General features: G+C 41.7%; 1 protein-coding gene across 2 annotated transcripts in view; it reads left to right on the forward strand.

The window, feature by feature from the left end:
• Nucleotides 1–14,424, forward strand: part of LOC124790016 (integrin beta-PS) — a 121,130-nt gene that overhangs the window by 77,867 nt on the left and 28,839 nt on the right. For both annotated transcript variants that reach the window (XM_047257566.1, XM_047257565.1), the window contains exon 2: nucleotides 11,573–11,750. In XM_047257566.1, coding sequence (XP_047113522.1) covers nucleotides 11,586–11,750 — 165 coding nt within the window. In that variant the 5' untranslated portion in view covers nucleotides 11,573–11,585. The remainder of the gene's footprint in view (nucleotides 1–11,572; nucleotides 11,751–14,424) is intronic.

Below are 14,424 nucleotides of genomic sequence, written 5' to 3' on the forward strand. Positions count from 1 at the left end.
GAATCTCCTGTGGAGACACAGGGCTTTCTCCTTGTCCGTGTAATGGCTGCAGCGGTCATTTTGGACACTGCAGGACTTCTGGGCCGTATGGATATGAACACTGTTGGCAGATAAATTTAGTGCAACGAAACTTGTGGTGGCCACTTCGAGTGTATGTTGCTCACGCAGATACGAGTTGGTTGATGCACGCGCAGCGTATCTTTCAAAAATGTTTATCTAGGTTTAAACCTAGACTTAGGTTTATTACCAAATATGGCAGCCTCGAGTCCCTTCTACAACACCTATAACTCTGTACTAGGAATTTTGATTTGCCCTCTATATTCCATCAAGCAATTTGTTGTTGACAATCTTGACTCAGAATGAATTTTCGCTGTGCAACAGTAAGCGAGGCGCTGATGCGAAACTTCTTGGCAGACAGAAGCTGTGTACCGGACTAGGACTCGAACCTTGGACTTTTGCCTAGTTTGGAAGGTGGAGATGAGGTCCTGGCGAAAGTAAAGCAGTGAGCGCGGATCGTAAGTCGCACTTTGATAGCTCAGTCGGTTGAGCACTTGTCGTGAAAGAAAAAGGTCCTAGTTTCGAGTGCCGGTCCGGCACATTTTTAATCTGCTAGGAAGGTTCAACATTGATTCATTCAGAAGGTGTCGCAATAATCATGCAGTGAACACTGGCCGGTAAAACGATATACGCTTAAGAGCACTATTCGGCGGATGCCTTCCAGCAGAACTGAAATTAAGCGTTCGGCGAATTCGAAACTAAAATTCTGTCCTGCGACTTTACAGAAAATCCTAAAATGTTTTGGTATTTCGTTAAATCAGTAAACGGATCATAGTTACCTGTCCAGACACTGTGTGACCGTAAAAGCACTGAAACAGAAAGGGCCGAAATACTAAACGTCATTTTCCATAACTGTTGTACTGAGGAAAATCGCACTGTAATGCCTCCGTTAAATCGTCGCACGAATGACACAATGACAGTATTGAAATAATTGACCATGAGTTAGAAAAGCAACTGAAATCTCCCAGCAGAAGGAATCTACATAGAGTATGCGAAGGAATTTGCCCCTCTTGTAGCAGCAGAGTACCGTAGGTCTTTGGAAGAGAGAAGTATTTCTGACGATTGGAAAAAAGTACAGATCATTCGCGTTTTCAGGAAGGTTCATCGATCAGACGCACAGAACTCGGACGTCCGCCCCGGTAGCTGAATGGTCAGCGGGACAGACTGCCGTCCTAAGGGACCCGGGTTCGATTCCCAGCTGGGTCGGGACTTTCTCCGCTCAGGGAATGGGTGTTGTGTTGTCTTCATCATCATTTCATCCCCATCCGGCGCGCAGGTCGCCCAATGTGCCGTCGAATGCACCAATGCGACCGGACCTGCCCCGTAAGGGGCCTCCCGGGCAATGACGTCAAACTTTCATTTCATATCTCCAACGTCGGTCAGTTGCATAATTTTGGAACGTGTTTTATGCTCGCATATGTTCGCGCTTCTGGAGGCCGAAAATCTCCTCTGTAGGAACCACCAGCGGTTTCGAAAACAACGATCGTGTAAAACCCATCTCGGCCGGCCGTGGTGGCCGATCGGTTCTAGGCGCTACAGTCTGGAACCGCGCGACCGCTACGGTCGCAGGTTCGAATCCTGCCTCGGGCATGGATGTGTGTGATGTTCTTAGGTTAGTTAAGTTTAAGTAGTTCTAAGTTCTAGGGGACTGATGACCTCAGAAGTCAAGTCCCATAGTGCTCAGAGCCATTTGAACCAAACCCATCTCGCACTGTTCGTCCACGAGACCAAAAAAGCAGTAGATACAGGCAGACGCCCAGGTAGATGCCATGTTCGTTGATGTGCGGACGACATTCTGTGCGGTTCCACATTGCCGCCTTAGGAACAAAATATGAGCGTACGGAATATCTGACCCACTGTATGATTGGACGAGGAGTTTCTAGCAGTGTGTCATTTTGTTTGAAGGGAGAGGATTCTTCAGGCATAAATTTAGCATCGGGCATCCCCCGGAGAGTGTTATAGAACCACCAATTTTTACGGTGTACCGTTTATATATGTCCAAGTAGATAACGTCGGAAGCTCCATAAGGCTTTTCGCGGACGGTGTTGCTGTAAACGGAGAAGTCTCGGCGCTAGAAAATTGCGAAATACAGCAAGACCTGCAGAGAATCGACGCCTAGTGCAGCAAGTGGCAATTGACCCTGAACATAAACAAGTGTAACGTATTGCGGATATATTAACAGAAAGACCCTTTATTTTATGACTCCGCTATTGCAGAACAATCACTAGAAGCACTTACTTCCATAAAATATGCAGGAGTATGTATATGGAGCGATTTGAAATGGAGCGACCACATAAAATTAATCGCGAGTAAGGCAGATGTGAGACTGTGTTTCATAGGAAGAATCCTCAGGACGTGTAGTCCATCAAGAGAGGAAGTAGCTTACAAAACACTCGTTCGACCAATACTTGAGTACTGTTCGTCATTATGGGATCCGTATCAGATGGGACTGATAGAGGAAATAGAGAAAATCCAAAGAAGAGCAGGGCGTTTCCTTACAGGTTCATTTAGTAAGTACGAAAGCGGCACAGAAATGATCAGCCATCTCCAGTGAGAGACGCTGCAAGAGAGGCGTTCTGCATCGTGGTATGGTTCACTATTAAAAGTTCCAAGAGTGAACGTTCCTAGAAGAATCACCGGGTTTAGTGTTTCCACCTACATAATCTCGTGAAAAGACAATAAAGACGGAATTAGAGAGACTCGAGCCCACACGAAGGCTTACTGTCAACCGTTCTTCCCGCGAACTATTCGCGACTAGAACAAGAAGGGGGAAGTGACAGAGGCCCACAAAGTATCCTCCACCACATACCGCAAGGTGGCCTGCGGAGTATAGATGTAGAACTATTCAAATCCATGCTGAAAGGTCCCATTCAGCAAATATACTGCAATTAAATTATCTGTTTGTATACAAAATAAAGATAAAACGTTCTTCCCTTCAATTAAATAAAAATAAAATGTAAAAGTCCAAAAAATGGTTCAAATGGCTCTGAGCACTATGCGACTTAACTTCTGAGGTCATCAGTCGCCTAGAACTTAGCACTAATTAAACCTAACTAACCTAAGGACATCACACAAATGCATGCCCGAGGCAGGATTCGAACCTGCGACCGTAGCGGTCGCGCGGCTCCAGACTGCAGCGCCTAGAACCGCACGGCCACTCCGGCCGGCTGTAAAATTCCAAATTGCAATTTTTACGTTGTACGGTACCGGCGGTAACGGGCTTCAGTTATAATAACAATCACTACACTAAGTGGGTCATGGATGTCACAGCAATATTCATCGGATCCTTTCCGAGAAAATTACGAAGATCGCAAAAGAGATATTTTTTCGGGACAGCGAAGACGAATTAGGCAAACAGGTAAACGCGACACCGAATATAACTTCCAGAAATTCGGTTTTCACCTTTCACATGTTGTGTCACATGAAAACGTAGCGTCTGAACAGCAGCACTCGACTAGCTTTCTGCACAACGATGCCGAATTCCCCCGCCTGTAGTCAGTTGTTTCACTGTATCCATTCTTTTAATGCTTCACTCTCGTCAGTGTTCAAATGCACTCGCACAATTGAATCATCTTAATACACCTCCCATTTTCACTGCTGTTATGTGAAATGCACTTTGCATAGTCAATTACGCAGGACAACCCAACAGAAAAAGTATAGAGTAAATTCGCCAAAGTAATAATTTATAATTTCAGTGTGAAGGAATTTCACCCTGTCGACTTGAAAATTTGTCCTCTTCAAATTACAGGAAAACTGTTTTCGAAAAAAGAAACAAGCTAAATTTTAAGCACAGAGACATTATCGTTGTATGTAAAAACGTCCAGAGCCTAATTTAAGGGAGTGTCATATTTTTGGGTAGTAGCTTACATAAAATGCAAAATAATTGTAAAGTCTGAAAATTTAAAGTAGGTACATAAAACAATCGAAAAGCAGAAACGAGAAGATATATGTAACAATTCGTTATCAACGTTGAGAGATAACATGAACAAAAACCTCGGATGCTGTTAAAAAAGACTTCTTTATTACGTCTCTATATATAAGGTACGAGTGTTGCCTGTAATTTTCTTCCTCAAAAGATACAGTGTCATACTATTTCGGTGTGTTTTACAGTGTTTGTACTACGGACCCTTGATTAGGGTCTTTAGCTCAAACCAGTCGCGTAGCACTCACACACGCACTCACTCACTCACTCACTCACACACACGCGCGCGCGCGCGCGCACACACACACACACACACACACACACACACACACACACACACACACTTCAACAGTAGCTTACGGCGGCGTTCGAGATGCCATTTCCCAATGATACGAAAGCTGCACAATGAGTCGAGCAGAAAATATGACCCGTGCGTTTCGTTACTTGTAAAGAGCTGAACGAAGGAAAACCAGTGGATTGCGGGACAGAGGAAACCAAGGTATGAGACGCGTCTGGTTGGCAGTACAGTCAGCCAGAGCGTATAAATTCCGATGCTGCAGTTCGTCCCGCGACGAAGCGTGCAAAGGTCAGTTCACGCGTTACCTTCGCGACCCGCCTGAAAGACCAGTAGGTAACAGGAACTTGGCGTGATTTCATAATGGTATACTTCTGTAGCGCACGTTATGCTAAGAATTTATCCCTACAGTGAACCTCAAGACCACTTATGAAGACCTTACCATCAACCATTAAAGCTGCACCAAACTACCAAATATTTGGTAAAAACTGAGTTTACGTGCTATGCAGTCTATGCATCAATGACGTGCAAAATGTTCTCACGTGAGTAGAAGTCTCAAATGGTTTAACTGCAGATGTTTGAGGTATTCTAATTTATACAACTACGTGACCCGTCTCTAAATTGATCTTCATAACAAAGTCTTACATGATACTACACAGTCTCTGCTTCGTACTGTCTAAATGCAAAACCACAGAAAGCTTAGTATTTTTTCCTTAACCATTTTATTTACTAGGCTTCGTGGGACCATGCGAGCCAAAGCTACTTGACCATGGAACGAGTCGGTACATAGTTTACATAAGGCTTAACAGAACATTAGAGACACTCGAGCCCACACGAAGGTTTACTGTCAATCGTTCTTCCCGCGAACTATTCGCGACTAGAACAAGAAAGTGGACAGTGACAGAGGCCCACAAAGTACCCTCCACCACACACCGCAAGGTGGTCTGCGGAGTATAGATGTAGAACTATTCAAATCCATGCTGAAAGGTTGCCTTGTGATACAGTCCTTGTATTTTTTCGCCAATAACAGATCCTCGACTCTCAATAAATGTGACCTTGCTGGACAAGAATATATGTAACGTACGAGTGCAGGTTGTGCCACACGGACGACGACGTATGGAAGTTTAGATCCGACCGTGATTCATGCACGGACGCCCGAAGCGGTTAAGGCCACAGCACTCGTAAAGCGGGTAAACCGGGTTCGAGTCCCAGTTCGGCACAAATTTTCACTGTCGTCATTCCGATGTACAACCATATCCTGAAAAATCACTTTCTCCACGTTAACTAATCTTTTTAAAAAGCAAGTGGCAACCTGGCAATCCAGTCACTATTCGAATGCTGTAGGGTCTCTAGATGGAGCGAAGAACGATTGGGTGGGGGGGATTGAAATTGAAGAGTGTTCGCGTGCCCGACGAGAAGCGATATTGGGAAATGTTTTACGCGGAAAACCGGGTCTGGGAGCCGGTGTAGACGCAGCGCGTGTGGCAGTGACGTGAGACGGGCGAGAGTGCGCCGGCGGAAGGACACGGCGTGCCCCCCCCCCCCCCCCGCCCCCCCCCCCCCCCCCGCCGCCTCCGCGTCTTGCGGCGCGCCGCCGTGACGCGACCATATTAGGCGACCGCAACTGCCAACTGGAGCGGACCGTGCCCATTTGCAGAGCTCAGAGCAGTGCCGCGAGCCGCATAACGGGACGCGACGCGCCCACCTCCACCTCTCTGTGTCGTCTCCGCTGGCCCCTCGTGCCATCATCGGCTACTGAAGAGTAGACGCCAAGGAAGTTCCACCCCCCCCCCCCCTTCCCCCTCCCCATCCGGAACCCGAGCAAAGGAACCGAACGTGACATAATTCCAGTCACCTACATGCACACTTCTCTTCTGTAAGCCACCTTTAGGCTTATGGTGGAAGGTACTTCTGTTACCGTCATTCCCCCCCCCCCCCCTTATTTTTTCCTTTTTTTCACACACGAATGGCGCACGGGAATCACGCTTGTCGGCAAACCTCTGTTTAATCATCCTAGTCATTTCACGAGGTACACACTATCTGATCAAAATTATCCAGACACCTGTTACCGGACATCAGTATGGGGTGTCCACCTTTCGCCTTTGTGAAGATTTGAACGCTGCTGCGTACAGTTTCAGTGATGTGTCTTACGTTTATGGAGGAGTAGTAGCCAATTCTTCCTCAAGAGTCCGAATGAGAGAAGCTAGAGATGTTAGACACTGGGATCTGAATCAAAGTCAGTTGAAGAGGCCTTCAACACCCCAGCGCATGAGCATTCGTTGGTTAATATATTAAAAAAATAAAAACCCATGTACAAAGAGCATATTCCTACTAGAAGCGGTGACAGTACTAAGGGCTCTACTTATGTGGAACACCTTGTGCAAACGGCTCATGCGCCGAGCCCTCCAGTTAATATCGAGTTACTTCATGCCGAGGTTAAGGGCTTAAAACTGCATGTTTTGGAAGAAATGCAGATCTTTAAGCATCTGCAACATGTTAAAGACAATATCCTCAGTGACCAACTCCTACTAAGAAATAGAAAAATTTTTGAAGGTTTCACGCCTTTACTTTATTCTCCATATGTGTAAATCTGATGATCTGGCGATTATCACATGCGTGCGCTAATTGGCGAGCGCGGTTGGTCAAGCTGTTCATCCTCTTTCTTTTTATCCTCATTTTCCTTTTACGATGAAGGTGATTTTAGCCCGTTGAACACCTCACCTTTTATCCCTATATCTTTATTACCGTGACACCTCAGATTACGTCCCCTCAGCTGCCCCCCCCCCCCCCTCCCCCCCCAGGCTAACTACTGGCTTTAGGTATAGCTTTTAAGAGTTCCTCCTGTTGTCATAGGTAGCTTCATATATAAGTTTCTTTACTAGCATAAGTAACTGTGTGCGGTAATTTTAGGTTCCATCTCCTATTTAGCTCGTCTCTTGTTCTATCTATTTCATTTTTTTATATACGTTGATCCACGGTTGGGAATATAAGGGCTATTAAGCCCCGACCCATGTATAAACTTTCTCGTATTTGTATGCGCATGCGCATTCAAGTAACTTCCCTTGTCTTGCGCATGTGCATAGATAGCAGGTCCGGCTTGTGAGCGAGCGACTGTTTGTAGCTGCAGTTTATGGCAGGTCATGGCCCATCAAACATAGGCCAGTGTGAGGTGGATTGTACACCATTAAGTTAAGTAGTGGTTTTGACTTTGTACATACGGACTGTTTGTGTTTTCCTTTTCTTTTTTGTTTATAAATGTATAACTGTGGTGTTCTTTTAATCATTGACAAAGGTCTTCTTAGGCACTTGTGGGTTTTATTGTTGTTCTGAAGAAGGTGTAGTTATCTATGCCGAAACCTGGGTTAACACTGAACACTAGCTGCTTTTTTTGCAATCGAGGCGGGTCTTTAGTTTTTTAATACAAAGTCAGTGTTCTGAAACATCCCAAAGGTGATCCATTGTGTTCAGATTGGGAGTCTGAGCAGGCTATTCCATTTCAGGAATGTTATTGTTCACAAACCATTGCCTCACAGATGCTGCTTTGACGGAGTGCATTCTCGTGCTGGTACTGTCAATCATCATCCCCAGACTGTTCGTCTACTCTATACAGGACACAATGCTGTAAAGTGTGTCCAGATCTTTTTGCATTTATTATTATCGTAACCACAATAAGGAGACCACACCTTAACTGTGAACAATAGCCCATAACATAACACCACATTCTTCGTACTTCATGTTGACACTAGACGTGATTGCAGGTAACGTTCCCCAGTCATTTAGCAAACCAAAACCCTTCCATTAGATTCCCGGAGGATATAGTGCAATCCATCGCTCCAAATCACTTGTTTCCAGTCAGCCATAGTCCAGTGGCACACACTGCCTCAAGTATCACTTAGCACAGACTACGTAGTACTGACTACAGTGCTGTGGAACTCGAGACTGATTCGCTGATTTCATTCAATTTTTTGCGACCACTGTCCGCAGTGCTCCACGGTCCCTATCCCATTGATACATGAGGTTTGCCTGGTCTTGGTTTAGCTGTGGTTCCTCTTTCAAGTTTCCATCTCATAATCACATCACTAACAGTCAACTCGAGCAGCTTTACAAGGTCTGAAATGTCCCTGGTGGATCTGTTATTCATGTAACATTGACTAGTCCACATTCAAAGTCACTGAGCTCTCCTGACCAACCCATTCTGTTGTTATTGCTTCCCTACTCACAACACTATACCCCACCTCACTTTATACTGGAGGGTTCGCCTCTTATGACATCTAATGGTCAGTTCTGCATTATGTAGGTGTGTATAGACAGTTTTGGTCAGATGCTGTATGTGGGAGAAAGTAATATGTTTCCCTACTGTACCTGGAATGTATACTTTCGAGATTTCAGCAGTAAACATCTGTGAGATACACAGCACCAGTCTTTTAGCATCTGTCACAGGAGTTTGTCGGACATCTCCATAACGCTCTCAGGGTGACCAAACGACCTCGTGTTGAAACATGGCACTGTTTGTTGGATCTTCTCTATGTCCACTATTAGTGCAACCTGATAAGGCTGCCAGCCTGATGAACAGTGTTAAATAATCAGTCAAACATCTTTCTCTATAAGACACCTCTTTTCCAGATGAATTTCATTTCCTTAAGATTCTCCAATGACTCTCACACAGGCATGTCCTTTTCCTATTTGTTTTATGTGGTCATATCACTGTAAACTGCTCCAGATGATTACTTCTAGGTATTATATGGAAGTTATTGTTTCCACTGATTTGTCACAAACACCAATATATAACTGAATAGCAGTGGATATGTTCACCTGTTTATGCACAGTACATTTAATTTGCTTATTTTCTTCATCACAGGTACTACAGTAATGAATTTATCAAAAGACAGTGTATGTGAGCCAACACGGACAGAATACACAGCTTTAAAGACACTGCCATTACATTACATATGGCATAGATTTCTGTTGCAAGTAAATGTATTTCCAGTACGTTTACATTCACATCATTACATTAAATTTGTAGAGGTAATGTAATATATACTATTTTGTACAGAATCACAAAATCACTTGAGAATGGCCTAGGGGCTGACACTAGTTGTGAACTGATCTGGCTATTGAAAAACAGTGCATCCACCTCTTGCAATCTTGGTTGGCACATACTGGTCTCCAGCATACTGCATACCGGTAATGCTTTTGAATTTTGTCTGGAGTTAAATATCTGAATTGTTAACTGCACAGTTAACTTTGCCAGTTCTATCCTGGTAGCTGTAACATTGATCCCTGTATCCTTCAGCATACTAAAATAAGTTGAATCAGTGCTCTTTCACTCAAATGCAACTAGTACACTCCTGTTGACACTGAGAGCTTTCTCAAATCCTATGAATTCCAAGCAAAGCATTAACTCATGCTCATTGTTCCATTCTGTAATTTTATTTTTAACTTGAAGGTGGTCCATTGTACCATTTACACTTGTAACCTCAGCTCGTTTCCTTTCATAATTAATAGCTAATGCTTTTTTGGTTTTTTCTATGTACAATTAGTAAGTTATAATGAATATTTTATATATTAAGGCGTGGAAGTTGGTAGGGCTTCGCTTTATTTATTATTTGCCTCCTTTTGTGTGAAGTGAAATAATTACAGCATTTTTTTTCAATTTTGGGGAACTGTCTTCCTATGCAGACATTCTGTAATCAATGTTTTAAGATAATTTTGTATTAATTTGTCTCTAGCTTGAACTATTTTCTAATAAATTTAACACATTCTTTCATTGCTGCCATGTCATTTCCTTCTTGACTTCCCTTTAATAGTTAACATTGTTCCATTTAAGATTTTATTTCCTTTTGCCTACATTATGGTTTGCTGTTTGCCCTACTAACTTTCCGTGTATGTCTGTATAATTTTCATTATCTATTATGCTGAACTTGTACCCTGTTTTATTTCCTCTACCTCCCTATTCTCAAATAAATTATCATAGTCTACATATATGACTTCCAGACTGATGAGTGTTTCCTGTCAGATCACTGAAGTTAAGCTCTGTCGGGCTGGGCTAGCACAATAAAGTCATGTAGTACTGTTGGCAAGCAGGGTGCACTCAGCTCTTGTGAGGCAAACGGATGAGCTACTTGATTGAGAAGTAGCAGCTCTGGTCTTGTAAACTGACATACAGACAAGAGAGCGGTGTGCTGACCACATGCCCCTCCATATCTGCATCCAGTGACACCTATGGGCCAAGTATGACACGGCGGTCAGTCGCTACCGTTGGGCCTTTCAAGGCATGTTCGGACAGAGTTTAGTTAGTTTTACACTGATGAGTGTGTGCTTCACCAACTTACTAGTCTGTGATCACATAAAATTCTAAAGTGGTTTAGTACCAGAACAACATTTAGTCAGTTTCACACTTACTTCCATTTGGTCCTAACCGAGCCCATTTTCTATATGTTTTGTTCTGGGAAAATGTATTTATTCTCAATAAAGTCATGTAGTGTCTGACATCTCTCGTTTCTTGCATCACATCAGAGATTCCCCATGGAGAACCATTCTGTAAGTTTGCACTCACTATGTCTCTAAATAAAGATTGTTAGAAGCTGTTATATTTCTAAGACCCATTGTTGTTATTTAGCTATATTTCATGTAACATGGTGTGCATGAATGAAGAAAGTGTCTGGATGTTTTCTGTGTGTGAAGTCATTTCATTAGAATCGTCATTCCATTACTTCCAATATTTTTTCCTTGTGTCAAATACCAACATCGCTGGCATTTAATCGTGGTAGCAAAGCCTCTTACCCACAGAACACTAGCTGCTAAAGCTCAGAAAGCACGGTGAGACATGTAACCAGCAATAAACTGGCAGAGGTATGCTCACAACAGTCTCAGGCTCAGGTCAGAGTGTTTCTAAATCTCACAATAAGAGATCAACACTACCAGCTCACATGCAGATCAGATCTTGTCAAATCCCTCTAGTCATTATCATGATTTAGCAGTCAGTCTTTGTGTCACTAGTAACACATTTTAGAGGGTTACAGACAATGCATCATCACACTGTTTGCTGTGCTGATTGGTGTGCAGTCTATCATATTAGTATCCTGTGAAGCAAACCGTTGTTTGTTTCCTTACTAATACTAACTGCTGCGTGACACGAAGGTCTATATTAAGCACCAGGATCTACCCGTGTGACACGAAGGTCTATATTAAGCACCAGGATCTACCCGTGTTGCTTCCCTTAACCCTCCCTATTTAGTAGTCACTTGTTGCTGTTATTGTCTTTTTAATGTTATTTTCCTCTTATTCTGACATTCCAGGTGAGTGACGGAGATGGAGGTACGGTTACGTATGCAGCTATTGCTATCAGTGGTGGTGCTGTGTCTAACAGTTATCTGTGCACAGAAGCAGTCAGTAGGTCTACAGAACCCCTGCACGAGCAAGCAAACTTGTAGTGAATGTATAAGGACTCCAACATGTGCATGGTGCATGCAGCCGGTATGTACCTTTAAACTTTTTTAGTTTCCCATCTTGCCATTTATGCAGGAATATTATTTTTGTAAGCCAATCTTACCTTGGCACTGGGACTGTGAAAGAAAACAAAAAAGGTTAGATTAGTATGTGTTCATATTGTTTAGTAAATAATTTAGTGCTGATTTTCTGTGTTACTGACTTTTCTGCTCACTTTGTTTTATGGCAGGACAATACTAAACTTAAAATTTTCATAATTCATCATGGTAATGAAAAAATGGTGCTAGGGTCAGCTCAAATTTGTAGAATGGAACATTTTAAGAATATATTAATAGACATATGTATTAAAATGCTTAATATATATGGTGTGTAGATAACACAGCTCTCCTGAATATTCTGTAATCTAAATAGTTGTAGTTTATAGGGGAAATTATTCAAGAAGCAGAATGGAGAAGTAAAAAACAATCCAAATCCATACCTGCATATTTTCTCTATAAAGTGCATGGAAAAGGAGATTTTTAAAAATACTGCTTCTTGAGATTTCTTCCCGATCCATTAACTAATGGAGTGTGGGAACTATGGTCACTTGTATGCCCCCCCCGTGAGCTGCTAAGTTCAGTCGTAACTTCATGGTATGTGGAGGATTGAAGAAAGCTGACTGCTGGTTATTCGGAAGTTTCTAAGTAGATTTCCAGTAAATCTATATAAAGTGCTTTATTTTTTAGTGCTTGTCATATACAATTATTTCATTTCTGTTACACTTTCCCATCGGTTCAACACTTGTGTGACCGTTTCTTATTAGTCCAACATAATGGGTCCCACACGATTAAGCTATATTTCAAAATGGGCCATATTAAGTGTTCCTACATTCTACCAATAAATCAAAGCTTGCCATTTGTCTCACTTGCAACTAAGCTTTTTTGATTGTTTACTTCATGTGCGTGCATTTTTTTTCTACTGTCATGTAAAGACTAGTTATGGCTCCATAATTGTGTAATGAACACCTGCTATATTTTATAAAGTGCACAACATTACTTTTCTTTACAGTAGTTCATTCCATTTTTTAAATCTGTTCTCAGTGCATAGTCATTCTGCTTTCAGCTGACAAAATTATATCCCAAAAGTTACTCTAAATAAGTAAATACAAACATATAAGGAAAAAGATACATTTCTACTCATTGTAAAGATGACATGGTGAGTAGCAATCTTTTCCCTTATATTGGTGAGATTCCAACCTGAAGTTTCCGATGTTTGGCTTAAACACAAACATAGTAACACAATAAAAATGACAGACTAAGCAACAGCAGATAAAGTCAATACATAACATCATTTGTAGTAATCCGCATTGGATAGAGAATGATTTGTGAGTGAAACAAGCTATGGTCATTAAGTGAACTTCAGTTGTGCGGGACAAGCATATGACAAATCTTGGTTGAGAAACCCAAATCACAGTGCAACTTTGTGTACATACGATGTAAATATAGTACTGATTGGTCAAATATACATTTGCAATTACTGGTAGTGGGCAAGAATTAGATATAAGCAATACAGTCACACTATTGGTCCCGTACACATTATGCTGTGCTAAACACTTCTAAACTTCCAAGAGTTTAAAAAAATCAGATGATGTCAAAACATATGCAAGTTTTTATGTAGTCAATGAATAATTATCCAGATGTAAACGAGTATCTCATTTAATGTACAAGTAACACACTACAAAGTAGAATTTTGAAGGAAATTTAACAGGGCCATGTCTCACTTATGGACAAGGGTAAAACCCAATGTCAGCTAACTGTGTGCAAAACCCGATAAATACACAATATTTCAAGTACATATCTTGCTCAATGAGCGTAGCAGTACCTTCTACATAATTGTACCAAAGATGATCACAGTAGCTTCAGTGTATCCTAAATAAAATGAGGATCACACAGCAAGTCTTCCTTGCTTGAGGCTGCTAAACACACTTGTGTCTTATGGTAGTAAAGGATGTGACTTGATTCAGGACAAGCTACCTTGGGCTTTTTTAGGGTTTCATTAAATATTTTCAAGTGAGTCATAAGCTCCTTGGCCTCAGTTAAGTGTGTTTTCATTTCCACCCATCCACAGCATTTGTTTTTATAATTTTCAATGTGATAGGGTCCGCAGCTGCGATGAATTTTTTGAATGGTTTCTTGAAACCCTCAGTTGCCATTCTCTTTATTTTCTTTAAGATTGTACAATTTCGGACTTAGGCCATTTTCAAGTATCTAAAATGGAAGTTTCATTCGTTGGATACAGTAATGACACTTGTAATTTTGATGTAGAAACAAGTCATATCTGTAGATACACTAGGCATGTTATAACTTACTTTATGGATGATTTTTTAGTAACATATTATGTCATATATGTCATTGCTCCTATGACATCATGTTATGCTCATAAATTATTTTAAAGAAATTACATACAGTCATATTTACACCAATGATGAACGATAATTAAATATAACTGAGAACAAAAGCATATGCATGTTAAGTAGCAAATTTCTGTAAAATATTTATAATCTTCCTAGCTTTAAGTACGTTATATATAAGGGCTTTGCAACAACTGCTCAAAAGTAACATGCTCCTAAACTAGCATGAACACCTCAAACTAATTCATGAGCATAACATGATGCCATAGGAGCAGCAATGCATATAACATAATCTGTTACTAAAAAATCATC

Source organism: Schistocerca piceifrons, chromosome 3 (assembly GCF_021461385.2).
Source record: "Schistocerca piceifrons isolate TAMUIC-IGC-003096 chromosome 3, iqSchPice1.1, whole genome shotgun sequence".
Lineage (NCBI taxonomy): Eukaryota > Metazoa > Arthropoda > Insecta > Orthoptera > Acrididae > Schistocerca > Schistocerca piceifrons.